Source organism: Gambusia affinis, linkage group LG12 (assembly GCF_019740435.1).
Source record: "Gambusia affinis linkage group LG12, SWU_Gaff_1.0, whole genome shotgun sequence".
In the NCBI taxonomy this organism is placed as follows: Eukaryota; Metazoa; Chordata; class Actinopteri; order Cyprinodontiformes; family Poeciliidae; genus Gambusia; species Gambusia affinis.
In genome coordinates this window covers 17,723,957-17,749,915 of record NC_057879.1, presented here as the reverse complement: position 1 = coordinate 17,749,915, position 25,959 = coordinate 17,723,957, and the positions used below count along the sequence as shown (strand labels likewise).

At 36.7% G+C, this 25,959-nt stretch overlaps 2 protein-coding genes across 5 annotated transcripts in view; one reads left to right on the top strand and one right to left on the bottom strand.

Annotated features, from left to right (window-relative positions):
* Positions 1–7,172, bottom strand: part of mib1 (MIB E3 ubiquitin protein ligase 1) — a 57,612-nt gene extending 50,440 nt beyond the window's left edge. For 2 of the 4 annotated variants that reach the window (XM_044133982.1, XM_044133983.1), the window contains exons 1-3: positions 6,286–7,172; positions 4,241–4,412; positions 2,400–2,529 (exon numbers count right to left, since the gene is read on the bottom strand). In XM_044133982.1, coding sequence (XP_043989917.1) covers positions 2,400–2,529; positions 4,241–4,412; positions 6,286–6,514 — 531 coding nt within the window. In that variant the 5' untranslated portion in view covers positions 6,515–7,172. The remainder of the gene's footprint in view (positions 1–2,399; positions 2,530–4,240; positions 4,413–6,285) is intronic. The other 2 variants (XM_044133980.1, XM_044133981.1) reach the window with 1 other exon arrangement.
* A 2,799-nt stretch (positions 7,173–9,971) lies between these two features.
* abhd3 (abhydrolase domain containing 3, phospholipase) lies at positions 9,972–24,234 on the top strand. Its single transcript, XM_044133979.1, has 9 exons — positions 9,972–10,221; positions 11,803–11,966; positions 14,065–14,247; positions 15,683–15,728; positions 19,434–19,546; positions 19,740–19,913; positions 20,810–20,858; positions 20,944–21,109; positions 21,306–24,234. Exons 1-9 carry the CDS (start codon positions 10,060–10,062, stop codon positions 21,485–21,487), a joined length of 1,239 nt encoding a protein of 412 aa, XP_043989914.1. The 5' UTR covers positions 9,972–10,059; the 3' UTR covers positions 21,488–24,234.
* Positions 24,235–25,959: the final 1,725 nt, after the last annotated feature.

Genomic DNA, 25,959 nt, shown 5'->3' with positions numbered 1-25,959 from the left:
TATCATAATACATTCATATATTTTTTACAACTATTTGAAAATGAGGAAGGCAGAAGTACAAACTTATTTAATCCTGACCCCGTTCTGTTATGTCATAATTTTTCCCCATTATTCTTTAAAGAAAAAGAAGAAGAAAAAAAATATCAGATCATCTTTATTTATTACACACACTACTAATCATCATGAAAAATCACCAATCTATATATCATGTTGGGAAATGGTTCTTAACTGTTAGCCTTTTGACAAGTAAAAACATTGTGTGTTACTGAAGGCATATATAACCAATAAGCTACACACAGGGGACCACAAAATCTATTTAAAATTTGTAAAACAATGTAAAGATAGATTTCCTCTCCATCACCAGCAGTAAATTGTTTTCATAACAATATTATGAGTGTCGAGAGTTAAGTAAATGAATTCTTTAATTAAATAGCTCGCCTTTCGTAAATACTGAAACCCAACTTTAATTACTTTAAGGCCGCTTTCCCAGCAAACTGATTAATGGGCCTTAAGATTTAATATTCATGCTAACCTAACGGCAGACTTTGGCTGCAGGAGATGCAGCGGCGGTTTTCTACACAACATACTGCTGACAGCATCATAAAACACTAATGAGATGTGTCATTAAATAAAGGTACAAAATAATGTATTACATTGAGGGGCTGTTAAACTGAATACTCCAGACTCTGCAGAAGACTCGAATACAAACACCAGTTACAGTGCAAGGAAAAAAATAAAAAATTAACAAAAATATACACATGCAAAGATATACACATGATATAACAAAGATACATTGGACTATGTTCTAATGATGTGCAGGATTTCTGCATTATCCAGAATAACATGTGGTTTTAATCCCTTGTCACTAATATCATTATTTTATTTGACTCATTATTTCTATGAATCATTTTTACCGTCTTACATTTTTAAGCACATTGAATATATTCAGTTTAAAATTGTGTATTTGTGCTCATTTCTGGTTCGCTCTCTCTGAGCTACAGTCATACCAGTTACTGGATCTGATTCACTGTCAAATGAGTGTTAACAATCTGTAGTGATCAAATGTGTTGGAGTACAGCTGTTACGTTTTGTGAAGTTACATGATGAGCAGCAGAGGAGACAACATCCAATGGCTATTGATGAGTCAGAAAAAAATAATCAACCCTCAAGAATGTGTCTTTTTTGGCTGCTACATCTTACCCAGAATATGTTTTTATGAAGATGTTTCACAAAGACTGTTGGAGACATTGTAAAGGAAAAGAACAAAATAAGTATAGTTAGGCAATAAGATGTTTTCAGAGTAAAATTATTTAGCTGATTAAAAAAATAAACCGATGAATTATTCTGGAAAAATTGTAGTTGTACTTTTCTGTTTTTCTATGTAAGCTGTCCTCAGATAACCTCTATAACCAAAGCTTTCTACAAACACTAAAAGATATACAGAGCCAATAAATTAGGCAATATGCTTTGCACTGAAAGCTTTATGCACAATAGAATTGAATAATAGTCCCTTATATATTCCCTGTGGGGTAACTCAAACAAAAACACAAAATACATCTCAGTTAAAATGTGGTATGATGATATACGCAGGGTTTCCTTGTGAATTCTAATGATAAAGAGTATAATTCCAGTTTCTAAGTTTTAAAAAGTTAAAGTTAAAATGTTGGTTAATTTTGCTCTACAATACAAGCATTGTGGCACTGAAACACTTCAGGGCTATGCAGCACCACAAAGAATTTGCATATTTGATTCCTTTTTTTTTGACATTTCTTAATGAAAATAAATAAATAGTACACAAATTTTCAGATTTTGATTTGGTTTTGGTTTTAAAGAATATTGTATAAGAAACCAAACAAAGCATGCATGGGTTTAAAAACATTCTATCAAAGGAAACCCAGCAGATTGTGTCGAGTCATTGGTTTACAGTTTTCACTCCTATTGGATGAACATGTAGCGACAGTAAACAATAGTTGGCGTTGTTGCCGTTTACAGCAATCCCTGATACTGAGCATAAATGTAATGACACCAGAAAGAAAAACTCTCCTATAACAGGAAGAAATCTAAAGCAGAACCTGACTGCCACAACAGTCTATCACTGACGCAGGAGCACTTTCTATTCTGAATAAAATGACTGGTTTGATTTAGCATTTATTTGGGATTCTGCAACGGTTACACTAGCATCTGACCCAGGCAGAGCTCTTCCTGTTTTGGCTAGAACCATGTGTATTTCAATCAAATCACATCCTGTGGCAGAAACTTGTTTTTTTCTCCAAAAGGTTGATTGACCTAAAAACTCTTTGAACCTTCTCTTGGGGACTGACATGACCAACTATAATTTTAGAGCAGGAAGCAAAACAAAAGGCACTAACCTAGCTGAGGTTTAGCTATTTGTGTCTTACCTTTCCTCTCCTCGCATTGCCTCCATCTTGGTCTTCCCACTGCCAGTCCACTCCTCTAACAACTCGGCCACCAGCAAAGATCCCTCTGGCTGTGATTTTCTTTGACTTGCGACGCGACTCCAGAAGTACTCTGCTCAAGTGTATAAATAGAAACAGATGATTTAAAAAATACTATGTTTTCTCGCACACTTGACACTAAAGAAGATGTGTTTGTTGATGCTGCTTTTGCAAATTGCACATTTTCCTTAAGGAACAAAAATTTGGCATTGCTAAAAGGACAGCTAGACTTATCCTGCTCAAATAATTTATCGTAAAACTTCAGCTTTGATTAACTTGAAGGTCCAAAGCAGATTCTCTATTTCAACAGTTGCTGTAAAACATTTTATGCGGTGCACAACAAACACACCCACCAGACATCAGGAAGGTGGGGAGACCTCCAGTGCCCCCGGTGCATTATGCAACGTCTGCCTCGTGGGAAATAAAGTAGCACTCTTTGAAAATAAGGCTGCCAGCTGCTCAGCCTTGTGCTTTATTTATAAAATTATAATAGGCCAGAAGTCTAGATCACTATTCCAACTTTGATGGTCAATATAAAATCAAAAATAAAAGATAATTAGAAATGAAACTTCTTTTAAAAGGACCAGATAGCAACTCATAGCAACTTAATAAGTTGTAATAATGAAATTTGCCTGAAAAAAAATATTTGGCATATAAGTAATGGCCAGAAGATTAGTTTCAGTTTTTAAATTCAATTACAAAAACACATAATTTTTCCAGTAAGGTACTGAGAGGTACTTGTAGTCTTCCTGGGAGTTATTGAAGCTGTAATAACCAGATTATAAAAGGAAATCAATATTTCAAACCAATGTCGAATCATTTGTCTCAAAACTAAAAATTTGAATATTTAAAAAATATTTGAATGTTTATTTTAAAAAAATATCGGAATATTTAGGGACTGTAAGCACATTCTTATAAAAAGCAACTACAAAACTATTTTTGGAAATTTGATTTTCATTTTATATACAAGCTGGAATTTTTGTTCTGAATTACGCTGCCTCTAAACTGCCGTCTATTTCATATGATCCATTATATCTGCTGAAACATGAGAAAATGAACAGATTGTCATTCAAACATCATTATTTCAAAGTGCTTAAAGAGAATGTAACTAGACTTTCTCACTAATTTCCTTAAGATTGGGAGATCCTGGATGGCTGAATCTACATCAACATAAGAAAATGAGAGTAGGCAGTTAACAGCGGAGGTTCAGCAAATAAACCATAAATGTGTTAAAAGGCCAAAGATTTAGTAATTCACTGGGATTTATTAAGAATTTTTATAAATACTCTTTAAATGGTCTGATTTTAAGACCATTTTAAATTGCAATGTAAAAACTTGCCAACTTCTATAAATAATCTCAGCCTTTTAATTTATACTTAATATCCCTAATTATAGGCATGTCATGATGAGTGTTAGAACATGGCTGCACACACTTAGAAAAGTCATTAACACTAATAAAGAAGGCTCAATCATCTCACATAAAGTATCTAGAAAAGTTAACGAGAGATGGATTTTTTTACTATTAAAAGCTCTGAATCTTAAAATAAGACTAAGCAGTTGCCTGGCAACTGAAGGTTAGGAGCATACAGACAGATTTCCATTCCTTCTTATGTAAGCATACAAAAAGGCTTCTCAAATGTCACACACTCACATAAGGTAACGAAGCCAGAAAGAAGCTCTAAATGGTCCAACTGATCACAATGAAGAGCAGGGCTTGCATTACTTGCTTAATCCACTTTATCAATGGTAAAGTCTAATGTAGCAGACAGCAATACAGAACAAACCTCTCGCTGCCTGGGGTGGTGATCCTGTAGAATCGGTGTCTCAGGTGATGCTTGTCTCCATGGTAACAGGTTGTGCAGAGGTCATAATTGGTGCACTCTGCGCATTTCCAGCGAATACCAATGATTGGCTGTTGACGACAGGTGTCACACATGGTTCCATCATGCTTGATACCTAAGGGGGAGTTTGTATTTATAGGTTAACTGGTGGAGATTGTAGTGTGTGTGAATCCACTTCTGCACTCTGTCAGCACAACAATGCATGCATTATGTAAAGGGCACAATTTTTAGGGCATGTTTATAATGTGCACAGTTTTTAATATCTTAGCTCCAGTTTTAATAGCAAATAACTGCGATCATGTCTAACTGGCTGCTTTCGCAAACTATAATGGTTTTCTTTTGCAATGTGACTCATCCTTTAGAATAACAAATAACTACAGACAACTTCTACTTTGCCTCTGAATAAATTATACAAAAGGTCATTACTGCCAGTAATTGGGAGTGTAAACAGAAGACATTCAAGGTATAATAATGTAGCATATATATATATCATCATTATTATGAGGCAGTTACTATAGTCAATCTGTTCCAACATTTTTAAAAGTTGGAGTTTCAAAACTGCTTGAATTTTTTCAGATATGCTGTTGTCCCTTTCAGCAGCAGCTGAAAGACAGCTACTTAATTTTCAGAGACAAACTACTACCTCTGTCTGCAACACGTTTTCTTCATTTATGAGTTATAAAGTCTACAATTGAAAACTCATAATTAGTCAGAATGTGAATCAGCAGGCTGGATCCTGAAGTAAACCAGACATCTTTGCAGCCTGGAAAAGTCTGATCTCTAATTTTTACTCAAAGCTATCATGAAAAAAGAAACTCACACCAGCAGGTACATATTTTGATTGACTTAGAATGCCCCCCAAACAATTGTTCTTTACCGCATTACATTTCAGTTAAATTTTATACCAGTTCTATGACTAAATATATTCTCTAGAAGTATGTTTGGCTTTTTATTAGTATTACTTTACATGTCATGCGTTTTGTGCTGGATGTTATTTTAGTTTGTCCAGAAGGGCTGACATCCTCTTCACCCTTTGCCAATTGTTTCTAAGAAACAGAGCATCTCAGCTGACTCTGGAGAGCAGAGGAAGGACTGGGCAAATGGCTTTGCAACCCTTAAAACTGAGATTTTATGAGGACACACATGAATATGAAGGGAGTGGTGGTGTTCTTGCAAATACCCTCGCTGCTATAAATATTTTCTCTGTTACCACATTTCTAAGGGCACAATAACCATTTGTGCCTGTAATCAAGTGTTCCAGTGTATTGCACATGGTAATGTTGTCATTAAACCACATAGATGTAGCCAAAATATGTAATTTAGAAGTTTTGTTGTGATTATAAGTAGCTTCATGGTTTTCTTAGTGCCATCACAACATGTATGGGTATATTAAATCATATTTGTTTATGTGGTGATGTGTCAACATCTTGACAGAATAACACCTTCTCATTAAGTCCTACTAACACTGTGATTGCACCAAGCAACTTTGATGTTCTTGTTTGAGTTGACTAGAAATCAAATGAAGGCTATTGGTGTATACTTCGATGCATTAATAGGGATCATTTTTCTATTCCTTCAATTTCATTTGGATTCCAAACAACTACATCTACCAAAACAAGCTGTAATGCATTCTTTCTTTTCTTATCTACTGTACCAGCAAGGACAGTCAGATAGGTCAATCTCCAGTTTTCAGTCTTCAGCGATATCCTGATATGGACATTAGTAGCTAACCACTAATTAATTGCGTCTTTTAAAAGAAAAAAAAATACAAAAGCAAGTTTTCTACAGCAACAAATCAATGTGTATGCGCGCACAAAGCAAGTAATTGCCGCCATGTTTATTTGTTTACAATTTACATTCACAGAAATGAAGGCTAACTGAAGAACAGGTTAAAAAAATATTCCTTCTATTCACGAAAACTCAACTGTTGCACCATACGCCTCTAAGCGTCAGAAGTTCAGCAAAAATAATTCAACAAATAAAGTTACCTGTTGGAGCACTGTCTAAAATCCTTATGTCGTAAGCTCCAGAGCAGCGGTAGTTGGCAGCAGTCCCGTTATCCCAAACAACGACCACTTCTTCTGGACTTTCGAAACTCCTGACGGTGCCGACATGTCCCTCTCCACCATCCTGCTTCCCCCACTTCCAGTCGGGTCCGCGGACCACTCTGGCTCCGACTCCTTCCATCATCGCCCGGTTGTTCCTGCCGGTGGTCATTTACGAAAAGAGCTCGCAAAAAATGCACAACAAGTCTTCCACGTTCGCAGGCTATTAAGAGCACTGGGTAGGCAGACAGTTTCCCAGTGAGGTGGAAGCAAGTCCAGACAGGAAAGAAGCCGGAGAGAGAAAAAAAATCCACAAAAGCTAACCTGCTGGCTAACCCAAGGAGGGTGCTGGTGGATCCTTTACAAAAAAAAACTACAGGCTAACGTTATCTACAAATCAATACTTGCTGTGTGATATCATCGAGAAGGAAAATCTTAACAATCCAAAAACACTATTCAGCAAGCATATCTTCAGTTTGAAAACAACTACTCAGTTTTCACCTCCCCTTCAGTTCACACACATTAAGCCACCTCTTCAACTTAGCAAGCTAGCGAACACAATGCTACAAATAGCAATGCTAACAGTACAATTTCTCCTGGCTCCTCGTTACTGAGAGCGAATGTTCTTCTTTTCGTGGCTGCTTATCCGTATCGTTACTTTTTAAAGTGCACAAAAAACATCCAACGTGTTCTCCTTTTTTTGCTCCAGCCTGCTCCATGGATCAAGTCAGAGTGTACGCGTCGCCATTATTCTCAATCATCGTTCGAGCCTCAGACGAGCAACAACTAGCTACGGAGAAGCACGATGAATCACGAAGAAGAGAGCCGAGTGGGAGACCGCCTGTTTGATGTAGAAATATAAAGAATGACGTTGAAACACATCTACAAGCTGTGATTATGCCTTTCCAAGAGCAAATATAAAGCATATTTAAAATATATATTTTATACAATCCTGGGCGTTTCCTAACTATGTGTTATACATGTTCAAAAATATCATTGTATATGGGCCTATTTTAAGATTTAACATAGGGATACGTTTATTCTCCTTTTCAGTTCTAAAAGAAGATTAGAACACCCCATTTTTGGATTGGGGTGTCAAAAAATGATTGACACACCAATCACTTTTTTATTTTAGCAAAGAGTAAAACGCTACATAAGGTCCCACTGTGACTTCGAGATGTCTACTTCCACAAAGCTCCTAGCTGCAGTCTCCAGCCAAGCTTCCGCGTCACAGAGCATCCCTTCTCCTTTCCCATTTGGCCCCACAATATAAACAGCATCAGCAATTCACAAGCGGCAATTTGCCTTTTGTTTTTACTTCTCTTTTAATAACAGAGGTCAAATGTAACTAAAAGACAAAAAAGAAAGCCTTTGAGTGAGTCAAAGCACTACTAACATTCCACTAAGTCAAGCAAATGAAGATGTAAACAATCTTTGTGATCCATTGAGGGCTTGTTGGTGATGGACTTGTTACAACCCCTCCCCAAGACCACTAAGGGTAAATTCTGGTGCTGGATGTAACACAAAAATCAGTAATCTAAACAGTTGATATCAGTAGTAAATGATTGTTTATTTTACAGTTCAGGTAAAACCTCAATCATAAGAGGCAGACTTCCCCCACTATACGGGGAAGTTTTAAACTTCAGGGTCTGCAAGTCCAAAACAATAAACAAAACACCCCCTTTTAGCTATAAAATAAAAAGCACTTCCTAGAGGAGAATTGAAAAAGATACAAAACCAGTGGTTCTGGCTAACCACAAAACAGGAGAAAACAGTTAACAAAAAAATGGCAGAGAACCCTTACCAGGTTCCACCATAAATAGAAACACAGTACTGTAGTTAGACACTTGATTCTTCACAATATGCTCACAGCAAAATAATTTGAGTCCCCACAGACAGTCACCAGACAGACAAGATCACTTCAGATCAAGGCCCAGGGGAAAAGGGATCTGACATTTCTGGGATTAAGCTCTTTATGGAGTGGCTGAAGAGCTCCAACGCATTGCACCTGTGGCAGCCAGGTATTCAGCTGCCCCTAGAGGTTAGTGATGGTAATAGAGTTTAAGTCAAAACATCCCCAAATCAGTTTTTCCTTTGGGCACCCACATAATCTTGGGCAGCCTCTGACTGAAAGTCATAAATACAAATTTGATTATAAAATTATAATAATAAACAAATAAAATAACTAATATGTTGATTGAGCACCTGGTGAAACTGCTAGTTTCACCAGGCTTTAGACTTTATCTGAGAGGAATATATAAACCTTCTCCTCATTACATTGTATCTTATGTGCACAGTTAACTTCTACGGTTTTAGCACAAGACAACCCAGTCTCTGTGGGGTTGTAATGTTGCCTCAAGGCCCTTTGGATTTCAACATGTTCTCTGTTAATTAAATTACAGTGGATTACCACACGGTGAAGTTGGAGCATTTGGGTCCCTTGTGAGTCTGCAGACTCAGGGGCATTACTAGCTGTGTCATCAGTTTTAACTGTTCCAACACTATATTTAATTGATTCATTTAATCATTAATTTTCACTTTCAAAATCAAAAGTATTTATTATGAATATTTTTACCTAAATACCATACAAAGCCATAATTCTGACTCTCAATCATATTTCTGACTCATTTGGTCTTCAGGCCACAGGGGATATGATTTAAAATCAATGGACAAACAGACTCATAAGTGTGAGTTTCATGGTGTTGATTTTGTAAATCATAAATGTGATTCATGATAAAAAACTATGAAATTGCTTTGACTTTATAGCCACTTTGAAACACCAAATTCTTACACTTAAAGACATAATCCCCAAATTCTTTATTTTGACTTTCTAAATCTATATATTTCTATAATTATCAGGTTAAGTCACAGTTCAGTAAAACAATATCAATTTGAGATGTATTCAGAACTTTGGCCTTCAAAATCCTAATCACAAGATAATAAGTGACAAATAAGAGATTTGAAATTTATAATACTCACTTTAATAAATGACAGAAAGTCCAAATTATGAGATTTAATGTCATAATGATACAATTCAGTTCTATAAGTAGGAGATTAAAATCAAATTTAATATAAATCACATTAATATTTGGAACTTTTTGCCTTGTTCCTCATATAACTATCTCACAAGTCTCACTTGGAAAGTGGAGATAATGATTTTGATTGTTACATATCAAATTTATCCAAACAAACCATATGCAGTTACTCAACATAGTGGTTCCTTAAACAGACACTTCTTAACTGAAGTGTCTAAATAATAGTTTAAAAATAGTTTAAAATCAAAATGATCTTTTTCTTTTGCTATTTAGGGAAAAACCAAATAAACCCATTAAAACCACAAAACCACACAATAATAATTGGTAACTGCCACGTTCTGGAAGTATCTCACGTATTTTTTCACAATTGTGAAGCAACGTCAATATAATATAGATCCATGTGGTATAAATTATACCACATTTATATTATAACAATTATAATCAGACCAAGTTAAACACCTGCACCCTCACTTTGTGGCCTGCAGGGGGAGACAGAGCAAATCTTATCAGTGGTGTATGGCTGGTCGGTCAAAGAGCGCCACCTCTCGCTTATCCATATATTCCACCCCTCCACAACTCCCCTTGACCGTCTCCTTCACAGTTGGCTTGCAGGCAGACGCTGCTGAATCCCAACTAAGCTGGCCGCTGTCCTTGCTCCGAGAGAGACAAGAGCAACCTTGCAATGATCTCGCTGGACTTGAATTTCAACATTCTGACAAGGGACCTTTCACATTATTTGGAAAATCAAGTGAAAGTTGGGCTGTTCGGTTCGGGAGTGGGGTTGTCTCTGGTACTCGGCTTCAGCGCAGCTTACACCTGCTATTATTTAATTTCGGTTGCCAAGGTAAGTCGATGTTAACGCGATTATGCACGTCAAACAGCTTGCGTGTGTTAAGATGTGGGTAACAGATGTGGATTTATCCTTGAGGAGCATCCTTTCGGCGGTGAGGGATGAAAGCCGAGTGGTGCGTTCACTGACCTCAGTTTCTCCCGGGAACTGCACATGTGCCGCTGAAAGAGACAAAATACATTTGTCTTGTTCATGAACTCGCTGCACATATGTGTATTAGCTCCTCAATAAAGACTGTTAGATGGCGAGACTAGCCGAGTAAGGCCGACTTTTCGCTGGAAACCACTGCTGTGTCGACAACGCTTACTCTGCTTGAAGGGTTTTATGTAACACATGCTGTTGCCGTCATTGACCCGGCAAGCTATGGATACTCACATCATAGATTTCATGCAATAGTCACAATAATCTGTTATACTTGACCTTTAGAATAATAATAAAGGTGTATGAGTATCCTGTAATAGTGGGTTGAAATATATCTGGTAAATGATGCATTTAGGGTTTTATTTGTAAAATTGCTTAAAGCTGATAATAGTGGCTATTCCAATAATCTATGGGCATTTAAAATTGAAGTTTAGCAATATGATTATGGATAATAAAAGATACATAAGCTCATTTAATCCTAATACATCACTAAAAGTATTTGTCCCTAACATTTCTTTAATTTGTATTTTACAGTCTCATTCAAATCATCAGTGATACCCTATTTTAACATTATAGGTAACCCAAGTACATAAACAATTGTCAAAAAAAAGGCTGTCCAATAAAATAACTAAGGTGAGTAGGTAACCCACACCCCCTTGTTATTTTATGAAATAAATTAAAATGTGATTAACCATATTTTTAAACTGCTGAACACCTAGACCGTATTACAGCCTTACCTGTTGAATCAATCAATCACTAAACAGAACCTATCTGACAATAAGAAGTAGGCTAGTCCCTAGCTGAGGAAATTCTAGAACAAATTAGAAACAAAGTAAATAAAATCAATCAATCAGGTAAGGTGCAACACCTCAAAAATATCTTATTCATTTAACCTTTTATTGCTGTATTATTGAGTAAATTTAATGTCTTGAGCTTTTTAAGTTTTTTTAAACAGTTTAAGTAACTTTTTAAACTAAATAAAATAATATTATTATTTAAGCTGATAATGTTGCTTGAATTATCAAATAAAATATAATTTTATTTGTATAGCACCTTCCAGCAACAAGTGCTTAACATCATAAAAACACAAAAATACCAAGACATAGAACACAGTCAACAGTTTACAAGTAAATTTAAGGAAACTTAACTTCTCTGGGTCATTTAATTTACATTATTTTACATTAAAAGTTTCTTTTTGGGTTTTCCCAACGATTTTCTCATTTTAAAATAACTACATATAAGTTTGCACATGTGAGTTTTAATAATTATTATCATTATTAATGCTTTTACAGTGGTCCATTTCATACATTGTTTTGTATAGTCATTTTGGATTTTGAGATTCTATAAATTCACCTCTTTTATCCTTATTACATTATCTTAAATATAACATGATATTTTTACTATGCAGCAAAACTATTCCCTTTTATTTTACAGAAACCTCAACTTATTTCTGGCGGTAAGAAGTTCTACCAGTTTCTAAAGGAGCAATGTCCAGTCGTGTCAGAGACTTACTACCCCACATTTTGGTGCTGGGAGAGTCGCATTCAAACTCTGCTGAGACCTTTTGTTACAGCCAAACCTGGTGTTGTCTATAGAAAGTAAGTTCTTCTCCATTATAAATTACATACCACTGAATTTGTTGGCTGTTAGTGTATTTTCAGTTTTTGGACTTAAATGTTTCAGGTCCATAACAGATTTTGCGGTCTAATTTTGTTCATTTTACCTGTTGATATTGTTTCTTGTGAAAGCTGAAATCAAAACCCAGCTGAATTCAAGAGTTAGAGACAGTTTAATTTGTGTTAAAGGAAAAGCATTCTGTAATTTATGGAAAATTTATGACAATTCAAGCACATGTATGATTTATTTAAATGTGTTATTTTTATTGTTTGCCTACGTCAATGTGGATTTTCTAAATTTGCAATATAAAGCATTTGTATGTGAAATTTATTCTGTTCTTGTTCATTTTTGTGGTGTGATATGTCACAGTCCTTTATTATATTTGAAGTCTTAAGTGTCAAGTTTAAAAAGTGTCACATGTTTTGCATAAAGGTAATACTTGAGATTGGTCAGAAAAAGAAAGAAAATCTAATTTTACTGCTTTAAAGAATGGATTTAGGGACTCATAAGTCTGCACAGCATTTTGTGTACAGTAGCTTAATCCCAGTTGAATCTGTGTTTGATCAAGATTTGATTAAAGTATTTTTGAATTGGTCTTATTTTGATCTAATTGGGCTGTTTAGGTTTTCCCTTCAGGCAAAAAGAAACACACTTGACAGTGACTGTTGATTTAATTGTAAATTTTATTTTCTATTTTAAATGTAACCTCCACTGTAGTCGGTCCCAAGGACATTCACACTGCCTATGCTTTGATGTTCTCTTTTGTCAAGGTGACTCAATGCCCAAGGTATGTAGTCATCCTAGTGCAGATCTCTGATATCAAGCTGGGTAAGAACAACGGTCACATTTGCTGTACTTAGAAAATTTCCTCTGGGAACAGCTGGACAACCTCCCAGGGCTTTAATGAAATTATCCAAGGTTGACCCAAAGACGGCCAATGTGAAATCCGTCCTATTTGTAGTAAGCTTTCTGGCTGAAATTTCACTCACCTTGTTTTCTGATAGGAGGATTAGCGATGCACCTCCTCCCACTATGTGTGCAGGTTTCTGTGTCAGTCCTTCTTGGCTTTAAAGTCTTGCCTCAGGTTTATATTTCAGGGCAGGTTCTGTAATTTCATGCCAGTGCCTCCACCTATGGCTGGCCAAGTCTTTCACTGGCAGCACAGCATGGGTTTATGTCCACTGCAGTGTCTTAAAAGACTAGATTCTCATTCAAGGCTACAGCTGTAAAGTGCAGTAACTGAGTGGCCATAAGAAGCTAATGGTGCATTGCCCTGCTCTTTATCTGAACTGGCCACGTGTTGCAAAGTCCACTGAAAAGATTTTCACGAGACAAATAAGGCAGCTGTAAGTGAGCGCTCTGCTCATATATCCAATTCCCCTCTGACTGTTGGCTCTGGGATGGATATAATGAAGTAATCAGTTTACCTGGAACTCATCTGAAAGCTTAGATTGTGCAGAGGATGGAGTTAATCATCACTTTTCCACTAATTTGCACAATTTTCCATCACCATTGTTTGTGTGTGTGTTGTGGGCATGCCTCAGTGTTCCTACGCAATCTGGAAGAGAAAATAAGAGTACGGAAAATATATGTTTTTCCCATCTTTATTCTTCAATGTCTGAAAGTTGTACCCATTATCTGTTTGTCTTTTTATCCATCCATCCATCCATCCATGCCTCTGGTCCCTCACACGGCATTTACACATCCATTCATCCTTAAGTCGTCATTGCAATATAAATGTGTATAATATCGCAAAGGCAAGGAATTCTAAAGAAAATGGGAACAATTTTAATCAATATTGTCATCACAATTTTTTGCACAAGTATTGCATTTAAATATTTTCCTGATGTCATACAGCCCTCTTTGCAGTTATGTTTTGTAATTACACCTTATATTTGACCTAAATGTGACTGAATACTCTGCAAATTAGTCTGGTAAAGAGTTTGAAAATGAGAAGTTTGTAGTTTCCCCTATGTTTGTATAGCAGTGGACCAAAGATGCTGATAGATACAAATGCTGATACAGGGTCTCTTTCAGGAAGAGCCATATTGCTGAGTTGCGTCTCTCTCGTCTCTGCAGCGAGCTAATCAAGGCAGCAGATGGAGGACAGATATCTGTGGATTGGTTTGACAACGATGACAGCCTCTTTTATCCCGACCCCAACACCAGGCCCACAGTGCTGCTTCTTCCCGGCCTGACCGGCACCAGCCGAGAATCCTACATCTTGCACATGGTCCAGCAGAGCCGGGATCTGGGTTATAGGTGGGTGGTCTTGGCCAAACACGCTGGCTGTGGTCCAGTGCTGAGCAAAGATTCAAAGACACTGAATCACAGGCTGAAGTTAGCTGTGCGCTATTATATCATCTGCTCTCTAACCTGTATATTCTGCAGATTTTCAACATTTCCATGCAGTTTTTTGTGACGTCTTCTCCACTTTTAAATGCATTAATCAGAAACAGGATCTGGTGATACTTTAGGTAAAGTGCACTAGCAACGTGGGCAGCTCAGGCCTTTCTAAAGAGCTTTTCTTGTAAATAGTGTTGTAAGAGCTTGAAGAGTTGCATAGGGATGCAGTTTTTATCTTCACTTTGTTTTCTTCCCATCGCCAACAGCTTGTCTCTGTGTTCCCTGCACTCATTCTTTCACTGGCTCTGGGATGACATGGAGGAAGAGAGCCGGCATACTCAGCATCTTCCACCCCTCACGGTTGTCCGTGTAGCTTAATTAATTACAGCTTATCCCTGTACAAGCTTTGCAGCTTAGCTCCGGCCATCTCTGTGCTGCAGAGTGTGTTTAAGCGCCCCTCCATCGCTGCCCCGCCTCCTCCTTCCCAACGTGCTGTGTAGCTTCACAAATGCTGCTGACTTACACTGTTAAAAAACAGCAGGACTGCCTCTGACACATGATAGATGACTAAGGAAATGTAGGGAGGAGAGATGCTGATGTTTTCATTCGTAGTACATGCTTTTGCATAGCTGGACCCTTTGTCAGATCTCATCATCTTCAGAATGTATTTTTATATTAAAATAATTGATTCAAATTGTGCTTTTCTTTTAAAAGTTGATGGGTTTTTTTTCATTCTAGAGAGATACAAATGTGGTTAATGTCTATTAATTCTAATTCTAGAACCTAGGAAGAAATACTTTAGAACTTTTGATACCTCTTTACACAGTTTTTGCCAAAATTGTCTTTTATAAATTCTTCAAAAGGGGAAAGACAAAAGGACATGCAGTTTTAAGTAACGGCAAAATAGGTGTTGGCCTTTGTAAATCAGGACATGCCTTTAAAAATATAGCAACTCATCTGAGCGAGCTCATATATAAACTCTTAGCAGTGTTATAATGGTTAAAACAACTTAATTGTGACAAATTAGGCGCTGGACTAAGAGCAGAATTTATTCTCCAACCACATACCTCGGGGAGGAACGTAGGAGATGTGAAAATAAAGTTAAATGTTAGAGAATTTTATCAGAGTGGCATCTCTTGGTCAACAATTCAAAGTAAAAACCCATTTATTTTTAGACATCCTACCTAGCTAGCTTTATAATGACATGTTTGTTGAAATTACTTAGTAAATAAAGATGAGTTCATTTGTATATTGATAACATTTATGATAGTCTGGTCATGTGCAATTTATGAAGAAGCTGAAACCACAAAGATTTATGAAGTTGTTTCTTGTTTTTCTCTTTGTATTTCAGATGTGTGGTATTCAACAACAGAGGGGTTTCTGGTGAAACACTACTGGTGAGAGTTCATGAGGTGTTTTGATTGTCAATGTCTCATTCAGTATCAAACCATTTTTTATTTCCTTGGCTTATCACCCATAATACAGATGAGTTACAGGGCATTACGGTGGAACTGGTGTGATTTAGTTTTCTGCGTCAGTTTCTCTATTTTAGGTGTAAGAGAGTTCACAGAAAGACTGCATGGGGTGAGCACAGACAGCACAGTCTCACAGCAGGGATGAAGACACATACTTTATTTTAATGCAGATCCTTACAAAAATAGCAGCACTGAGCACTTTGACACCTGACTTCATCCGTCCTTTTACACTGGAGATACATTTAGCCGACAAAACAAACCCTGAGCTGGATAGCACTTAGACTGTTTGTGTGCAAATTCTTGCAGCGGAGCGGCGACATCTCCGTGATCTCGTCATATTGCAACTGGACTGGGTTCCCAGCTGAACCTCTGTTGTATTTATATTACCCACAGAGGGTTGTCCACAGTCAAAGATTTCTCTTTGTGGACATAAATCAGAATCAGCTGATAGGATTTTTATGATTCTGCTTGATTGTATTTTTTAATTAGCTTTTCAGGATTCAGATATTGGAAAAATAATCAAATAATGCATCCAGTGTCATAGAGGTTGATGTGCTGTGGCTCAAACTGTTGTACTGCAGTTTGTCTGGAATGTCGTTGACTCAGCTGTATTTATACACAAAAAAGGAGTTGGACCCTGTTACCTTGGAACTGGATCAAGTAGTGGGAAAGGAGGAATGTTCTCCCTTGCTTCAGTTGGTATTTGTGCTAAAGTCTATGGAAATGAAATAGCCTTGGTACAGCTGTGAGTGTGTACAGTTACAATGAAAGCTCTCTATTGTTTGATATGGCCAGTAGTTCTGAATGACCCACTGTGTTCAGGATTTTCCTGCCACAAAAATGCATTTTATAAAGGATTGCATGGTGTTATCGGTTACAATTAGATTATATGGTTGCAAGGAGTAGTTAGTTGTTATGTTTAGATTGTCCTTAAAGTTGCAGTGTATTTTAATATTTTAGTTATATTATTTTAATATTTGAATTAACTCTGGCTAGATATTTCAGTATACTTCTTATCAGATTTGGTAGATGTCATTCAAATTGATTGCTCTCCTGCCACTGACTCGGCTTTCAAATAGAGTCCAAACATTTTCAAAAGAATTTGAATTTGAATTTATTTTTATTCGGGTAAATGTTAAGTAATAACAAATAACATGCACCAGACATTTATAGCCTACGCTAATTTGCAATGCCTGTTCTAGGTAACATAAAATAAAATTATAATGCAAAGTTTAGAACTCAGAGGTCAGGAATGTTCTTTTTAAAGTTTAAGGATATACCACCTAGTCCATTCCGAATCAAGCTTTGATATACATTTGCTTTGTTAGAATCCATATTTTTACCACACTGACATAAGGTTGAAAAAGAAGGACCAGTTTGGAGTTGGTGCTTTCTCATTATTCCATCCAGTTTTTGCAGTTCATCAGTGCCTCTGTCAGCTGAACACTTACCATGCTGCTGCCACCATCGTGCTTGACAGTTGATACATTGGATTTTAGTGGTGAAGTTTCTCCTTGACTACTTCACTCACGATTCTTGTCATTGTGGCCAAAAATCTCAATAAAAGCTTTCCCACCTCAGAGACTTTGAGGTAATCACAAAAAAAGATAAATTGTCAAAATACCGGTGGAAACGTACAAAAAAACTGGTGAGCAATTATAAAAATGTTTAATGCCAATAAGGACTTTGCTAGTGAAAACAGTAAGCATATTTTTACTTGACATTCTTTAGTAATTAGTAAATTTAAAACAGATATTCAAATCTTTACCCCTTTTACATTATTCCAATAATTCCTTAACAGAAGCAACTGTATGTCATAATCCTTCTTTCACCCTGAAAGAAATGATTCAAATCTATCTGTAAATGTCCAGAGCTATTATGAAATTCATGTCCAAAATGGGTTTTGTCAGTTTATTACCAAAGTGATAAACTGACAAACTACACTGACTAATTGCAGTGTAGTTTATAAACTGAAATAAACTACGCTGCACGTATTTGATTGTTCTTGATGAGTTATTTAATCAGTTCCTAACCATTTGATGAGAAATAGTAAATATTAAAAAGCCACAGGTCTCTCCTTAAATTCTAATTGTGGAGGCCTTGAAAAGCTGAACAGCATCCTGAGAAAGTGTCCTTGTTAAATGGATTCTGTCAGCCAACTGGTTTTAAATATTAAATAACCAGCTCTCACTAATAGTACTGTTTTGGGGGCTGAACTGTTTTTTCCCAGAGGAGAACACAATTATTCTTATGTAATTTTCAACTAAACAATAATGGCTAAAATTTGTTAATATTGGTAATAAAAGTCATTCATAGTTGTATTTATATACAAGAGATTTAAGAGCTAAAACATATAATTTGCTTACTAATACATAGCTGAAAATAAGCTTTCAATTTTGGGTCTGCTTTGAGATGCGTAACATGCTGAAAAAAACATAAACATAAGGAAATGTCTTCACGTGTTTCTAGACATATTTTCATTTAGTAAATCCTCTGCTATATCTCAGTTATTTTGTGAAGATTTCCTCTAGGGGATTTGACTGATCAGCAAAATGAACTGGACATGCAACAAGCAAAATTTGACAGGCTAAAAGAAAAGAAATGTAGATTTTTTTTAAGCTTTGCCAGCACATTTCCGAGGTTGGATATTAAAAATTGAGAGAAACAAATGTCTTTTCATAGGATAAATATTAAACTAGCTGTTTCTCTACCCCTGAGTCTGTCATAAAACATCTACAGTCTAACATATTCATGCACAGCTAAGTAAAAGTGCTTGTACTTGCAACTGACGAGTTTGGATTTTTTTCCTCATTTCAGTTGATGCTGTTTGCAAAACAGAGCTCGTTATGAGATGTTTTCAAACGAGGAAAGCTGCTGAGATTCTAATCAGACTTGAAAATTTGTTTAAGCTGTGGCTTGGAGAGCGTGCATCTAGCCAGCAGCCATTAAGTTCAGCATGACATGGCTTTTAGCTATTTTAATGGGGCAATTGAAGCTGACAGCAGTCAGTGATTATTTGAGTAACAAACAACAAATGAAAGAACTGGAGCAGCTCTTAAAAATATATCCCTTATCTACCTTATAGCTCTAATGAATGGATAGCAGGTCCAACAGCTATAAAACACTGAAGTGTTCAATAGGAAAATCTCCTGTTGTGTTTGTATTTCTCTACTTCTTTACAATGGTTAATGCCCGACGAAAAAGCACTGTCCAAAGTCCAAATAGTTTATGTACTTGTAGACTTGTTCTACAAGTACATGAGTCAGTACTTTATAGAACCACACTTAGCTGTAGTCACAACTATAAGTCTTTTAGGAAATGTCTCTACCAGCCCCATACACATCTAGAGAGCAAATTTTAATGCTTCTTCTCTGGAAATATTGGACAAAGATCTTTGAACATATTGATACAGGCCCTTGTATCTCTGGCTGTATGTCTGGGGTCCTTGACCTGCCTAAATATGAAATTCTGCTCCAATTTCAAGCCTCTTACCAGCTTTATTGGAATATTGCCTTTTGTTTTGCTCCATCCTTCTTCCTTAGATCTTTTTTTCTTAGATCTCTGTAATGTTCGTCCTGCAGATGGAGAAGCAGACCTTTGACTCGGTTACCTTTCTGTCCATTCCAGACCCCGAGGACCTACTGTGCCGCTAACACAGAAGATCTGGAGACTGTTATTGATCACATCCAGAAAACCTATGAAGTGGCTCCAATGATGGCTGCTGGTGTATCCATGGGAGGGTAAAGAAACATTCACGCGCTGGTAGACAGGACAAAATGTTTCAGTGAGGATTTTGGACACTTTAGTGCTTTGAATTGTTTGTCTCAGTGTTTAGTGCTGCGTGGCAACGCTAATCACTAATCCCATAAATTGAGGGATTGGTTTGAAATAGAATCCCTGTTTTTCTTCAGATCTCACTCTTTCTACATCCAGGATGATGCTGGCCAACTACTTGGGTCGTAAGGGCCGGAAAACCTGCCTGAAAGGGGTCATAGTCTTCTCAGCAGGCTGGGATGTGTTTGAGTGCACCGCATCACTGGAAAAACCCCTGGACCGTTTCCTCTTCAACTCCTACCTCACCAGCTGCCTACAAGCTTCTGTGCACAGGTCAGTCGGGGCCAGAGCAGGATTAACACAAGCCATTACCACACTGCAGAAATGCTGCTCCCAAAACACTCTCACATTTTCAAATGTTTGGCTGTATAAAAAATATTTCATATTATACTAAAATCTGAAAAACATTAACAGACCCTGCAAATCATTTACAGTCATAACTGTGACATTGTTGTGATTGGAGTGAACTGATGGTAAACAAGTTCATGAAAAAAATTATTAAATAACAACTTACTTAAAATAGCAAGAAGAACACAGGAAGCAGGAACAAATGATGACCAGGTAGATGAGCGAGTGGAGCTTTTAAAACAGAGAAGCAAGGAACAAGGAACAGGTGGCTGATTGCTAATAGGGTGTAGATGAGAGAATTGACCTTAGTAAGTGGCGGTAATGCATCTAAATGTTGATTGCCAACTGCCATCAAGAAGAAGAAGATCTAACAGATCTGAAGAATGACAGAAGCAAGGTTGATCCAGTCAAAATTAGAATAACTAAGGTTAATGACTCCTAACATGTCAGAAATGTCTCCATAAACATCCTTTTTTTTTCATTTTAATATCAGAGGACTTCTGAATTTCTATCACAGATTTCTGATGGAGTTTTGAGGAGTTTTTCTCCATAAATCCCTGCTCAGTCCTCCTATATTTATGCTCACAAATTTATTCGAAGAGATTTTGTCTTTGTTTTCCCAATTTTAACATGTTCCAACATGAAGGAATAAAAAATGTTTTGCATGAAAATATCTTAAACAATTATCAAACTTTCTGACATTTTTTCTGAAATACAGTATATCCCTTTAATCTTGTTTTTGGTGTAAAACGGATGTTTAGATAAAACTCATATTAGCTCTGTGGAGGTAGTGACAGTATGACTGATGTTCCTCCCTGCAGACACAGGCCGGTGCTTGAAAAGTGTTACGACATTGACCATGTCATGAAGGTAGGACCATGTCTGTCATGTTACATCATTTGGAGCCATTTCTGAAACATAGGCCGAACTGAGTAGTTTTACCGGCTTTGTACAGGCAAAGACCATCCGAGAGTTTGATGAGAGGTTCACCTCCATCATGTTCGGATATCCTACTAATGATGACTATTACCGCGATGCCAGTCCTGTGCACAAGCTGAAATCTGTGCAGGTGCCAATGCTGTGTCTGAATGCTGCTGATGACGTCTTTTCTCCATCTCACGGTGAGCTACAATAGTTTTCTTAATTGCACAATTACACATAAATAGTTACGGGTTGGTGTAAGTGTGATATGCACCTGATGCTAGCATTGCCCAACATCCCAGCAATGGCAGTTATGTTAATCAGACTCACATGAACTTAATCATGTCACGTGAAACCACCGAAAAGAGGGAATTGAATCCATTGTTTTGCTTGCAGCCATTCCAGTGGAGGCAGTGAAGCAGAACCCTAACTTGGCCTTGCTTATAACCTGCCATGGAGGCCACATTGGCTTCCTGGAGGGTCTGTGGCCACGACAGAGCACTTATATGGACCGAGTCTTCAAGCAGTTCGCAAAGGCCGTCATTGAAGAAGGCGGCCGACTTAAAGACCTCTCCTGATAAGACAACTTAGAGTGGTCTTCTCATTTCATCGTTGTCATCCATGTTTTTTCACTACATTCCATCGTTTTCTTCTTCCATTTCCATCCTTTTTATTGTTCATTCCCAGCTCTCTATAATGCCTTCCTTCCTTAACACCAAATGTTATTCATCTTTTTTTTTTTTTTTGCTTCCTTACCCTGTCTTGATGCTATCTTTGCCTTACATCGATCCGTTCTATTCCTCCCACTGCCACAAGCAAAAAACATCATTCTTTCTTATTTAAAGGGCATATTATTAAATGCAGTTCTTCTGTTGCATTTGATATTCAGATCATTTTTACTCTCTAATCGTGAACTCAAAGGTAGGCATAGCTGCTCATGTCAGTCCTGAAAAGTTTAATACTTCTCATATTCAACCTAAGAATTTGGTGGTAACCCCGTGCTATTAATTTTTTCCCCCATCAAGTTAACTCAAGTACTGTTTCACTTATGTAACCTTATGTAGTTTTTAGCACTTACATCAGTAGGACTGTAGCCCTCAGGGATTTCCTTTATTTTTCTGTCTCATTCCTCCCTTTTCTTGTGAAATTTCACTTTTATCAATGTGTTCTCCTTCATTTTGCATCGTACTCCACCTTTTAAAAGTAGATGTTAATTAGCTGTTAACAAAACATAATGTTTCTTTTGAGTTCTAATTGGAGGTGTGAATTATGCTTGTGTGCTTTCTTTTAGAGAGATCAGAAAGTTGATTCCATGTCTTATTAAATGTGAAGCTGCTGTTAGGAAACATTTAGCTATAAGGACTGAAAGCAGAAAAAAAAGGCAAATATAGATGTACACACTTGTAAAATATTTGGTATCTTTAGATACATATATTTTGGCAGTGAAAGGGGAACATCTCAGTATATTTGAGGGATTCTAAATTTTGAAGACATAAACAGATTCTGTACATTTGGTTGGCCTTTTATCTTTTTATTTTCAAGAATAAAATTATTAGGATAAAACCAGGTTACCAATTTACAATTTACCCCAGAGTTACTGCCTTGGAGGTACTTCTTGGTTGGTGCATTTCTACTGGAGGAACTTTTTCTTGAAATGATGGCCTCATTTCAAGAATGAGGCCATCATTTACCCTCCATTTTCACTCCATCTCTCAGGAGAAATTCTGATGATCAGAGTAGAAATTTTAGTCCAGAAAAACACCAGGTTTTTTGATGAGCGGGTGCAAAATATTAGTAACTGTTGGAATACTTTCAGCATTTTGCTTCTGTCATCTTCCAGTTTAAATTTTGTGTTCCTGTTTAAAAGTAAACAATGTAAATTCAACTAATCTTATTTTATGTCAATAATTTTAAAAGTCTTGACATTAACAGACATTAATAAAAAAAAATCGTGGACATATAAATTAGAGTTTACATTTTGGCTTTTCTCTCAGTCAGGTCTGATCAAGTTGGCTGTGGTCTGTCAACAAACAGAACTGTACCCAAAGGCATAGTTCTCTGAAATTGACATGGGAGAAACATTTCTTTTGATTCTCACTATGCACATTAATTTCTTTGTGGGGTTTTTTCTTAATATTTTTGACATATTATAATTATATATGAACTGAAGGGTACAGATTGTTCTGGAAAAAGTCCAAAAGCTAAAAATTATTGTTTTTAATTTTTACAATTTTGGGGCCATTTCTGTACCTTGACTTGTTCTATTCCATTCTATTTTCTTTTTTTTTTTTAGATTCTGTTACACATGTATTCTGTACAGAATATAATAAAAGATTACATGCTTAACCCCAAAGAGACCTAGGAGAGTCAACACTTTGCTTTCAGTTTGCATGCTAATTGACAGCTGGCTGTAGCTTCACATTTAAACAAACATGCAGTGTACCGATGACAATGACAATCTACTGATGTGATTTTGTTTCATCTGTGGGTATTCTACATGCACTTTTATTTTAAGTTCTTCTAGCATCACGCACATCAAATAGTTTTACAAATGGAGAATATGGAGAAAATTTGATCCATGACAAGGAATGTAAAGTTGCACTATTTAGTTGGTACTACCATGCCTCTAACTGTCTAAAGCAAGGCACTTATTTCATCAGAGCTATGACAGTGAAAATCCTACAGGCTCAATGGAGCAGATTGCGAATGCCATGAGATTTATTTTGTGAAAATGTTGGTTATTTCTGTGGCTCTTTGGGCGCTTTATACAGCTTAAGTTTACTTCATTTTACTTCATTTAACCCCAGTTAAATGAAGTAAAATGTGAGGACGTGGTTTGCACATCGGCTGTCTGAAGTGGTGTTTGCTGCTTTACAGCATGTGTAGCTTGTATTGTTTCCAGTCATTTTTGCTTTCCTTTGCCAACAATGATCAACGGGCTGGCTACCATTAATGAGTTGGCATGGAGGAACTGAACAATTATGACTAGTGGCCAGAATTTCAGTAACAAAATGCATGAAAATAAATAGACTACATTTTCCTGTTGAATTTTACTGTTCAGTTGTTTTGCAAAATTAGCGCGTGTTTCTTCATCATCACGTCCTGTAACTGTAGCATTGAAGGCAAGTTTGTTTTTTTTCTTTTTCATTTATGCTGGATTTAAATTTGTACAGCACACAACAGAAGACAAGTAAACTTTTGTCTAAACTGTGCAGCAATAAGATTTTAAGTATAAAATGTGTCTATAGCATAAGTACTACTGGATTGACATTATCATCATTAGTGTATTATGCTGTACTTATTGAATTATTAAACAAAGTCGAGGTCGATTTGCCTCCTGTTTCCTGTGCTTTTGATTGCTGAAAATATGGGTGGCAATTTTTCTGTGGTGAAATATAAACAATATCCATGCACCATCCACAATTAAAAATGTCCTCTCTTTTTCACATAGGCCATCTCAAAATTATACTGGCATTTGACAGTCTACCACTGGAGTGGGTTTACTGCAGCATTAGTGTGTGACTGCAGGGTCTCGTATCACAACATTAGCTTTTGGTCTCTGGAATTGACTCAATCCACGCTGGGTGGCTTAGCAGCTGATAGGATATGCATCACTGCAGTGGTGGATGTTATCCACAAAAGGCTAACTGTAATCCTGCAGTACTCTACTTACCTAAAGTGCTATCCCCCAATAAGTCCACTGACAGAATTTGTTTTTTTAGCTAGATGGTGTAAGGAAGCATCTGGCTGAATTGACTTGAGTGAATTTGTTTTACCCTGAGAATAAAAACAATCTTGCTATTTGGTTTATGTACTACTTCTCTACTGGTAGGATTTATTACATTTACAAAGCATATTTGGTGTGTTCTTTGCTATGATGTTCTTACTTTTTTTGGCTTAATCCATACAAAGCTGCAGTATGTGCTAATGTCATGAAACACTGGGCCTCATTTTTTACAGATGTCTTTCTTATCACACCAGCTTTTAATACTACAACCATGCTTATGACCAAGAAAATAACAGTGATCTGACTATTGGCTGATGGTGTCGCACTCTGTTCAAATGCAAGGCTATGAACAACTAATCATAAGACCCATTAAATTCAGCCACCCATATAATTCAGGCTGAATTAAATTGACGTCAGCCTGTAGGTAGAACCCCCTGCAGGCTCCTTGCTTCTTTAAGCAGTTAATACAATAATATTTATTCTGCTTTCTGTGAAAAACCCACTTTCTTCATGATTCATGATCATCCTACAGAAGCTCATGCTGAATCTTTGCTTGGACTAATTTATTCTGTCAATGCATTTTGAATCTTTTGTCAGAAAGACAATTAGAGACTTACTGGTTGGAAAAGGTTGTGCTACATCAAACTAGGCACAGGAGTCCCTCTGGAATGTGTACTCAGTTCTTGGCTCTTTTTTGTATTTTGGTAACACAAAGCTACTCTTAAATATAACACAAAACAGCTTATGTTTGCTTAAGTGAAACTATTAGAAACAGAAACATGACTCGTGTGATTATTTACTATAAAGTAAAGTAGTTTAGGAAAAAATGTTGAATATCATCAATAAAATAAAATTACTTGCACATTTAATACATGCTCTTAGCATTTAGTTGTAAAACGGTTTGCAAGTGTCAAAGTTCTCCTTTTCGTTACTATTTAAGAAGCATCAGAAATCTAACATCTCTTGGAATCAACCGCTTTTTGCCATCTCGTCTTATAAGCACAATATAAAATGAGCAGGTATTAAAGTGCAAGGCACTTATCACAGGCCTCATCCTAATCTGTCAGGTGCTGGCTGAAAATAGTCATGTGTCATATCGCACTGGAGCTGTAGGTAGATGGAATGTGCTCTAATATTATCTCACAGGAGCTGAAATAGTACTGTCCCTGGACCGGCGATGCCCCTGTGCCCTTGCAGCACTCCAAGAGAAGATTCCAGCATTCATTAAGAGGCCATTTCTCCTATGTATGATTAGTGGGGTTATTGTGCATGGAGACAGTTTATTTGAAGATGTGTTGAGGAAAGAAAAGCAGGAGAAAGAGT

Coding starts and splice junctions, on each gene's coding strand:
- abhd3 (XM_044133979.1), top strand. CDS start 10,060: ATGATCTCGCTGGACTTGAATTTCAACATTCTGACAAGGGACCTTTCA. Junction 11,967..14,064: donor CCTGGTGTTGTCTATAGAAA/GTAAGTTCTTCT, acceptor TCGTCTCTGCAG/CGAGCTAATCAAGGCAGCAG. Junction 19,914..20,809: donor CTACAAGCTTCTGTGCACAG/GTCAGTCGGGGC, acceptor TCCTCCCTGCAG/ACACAGGCCGGTGCTTGAAA.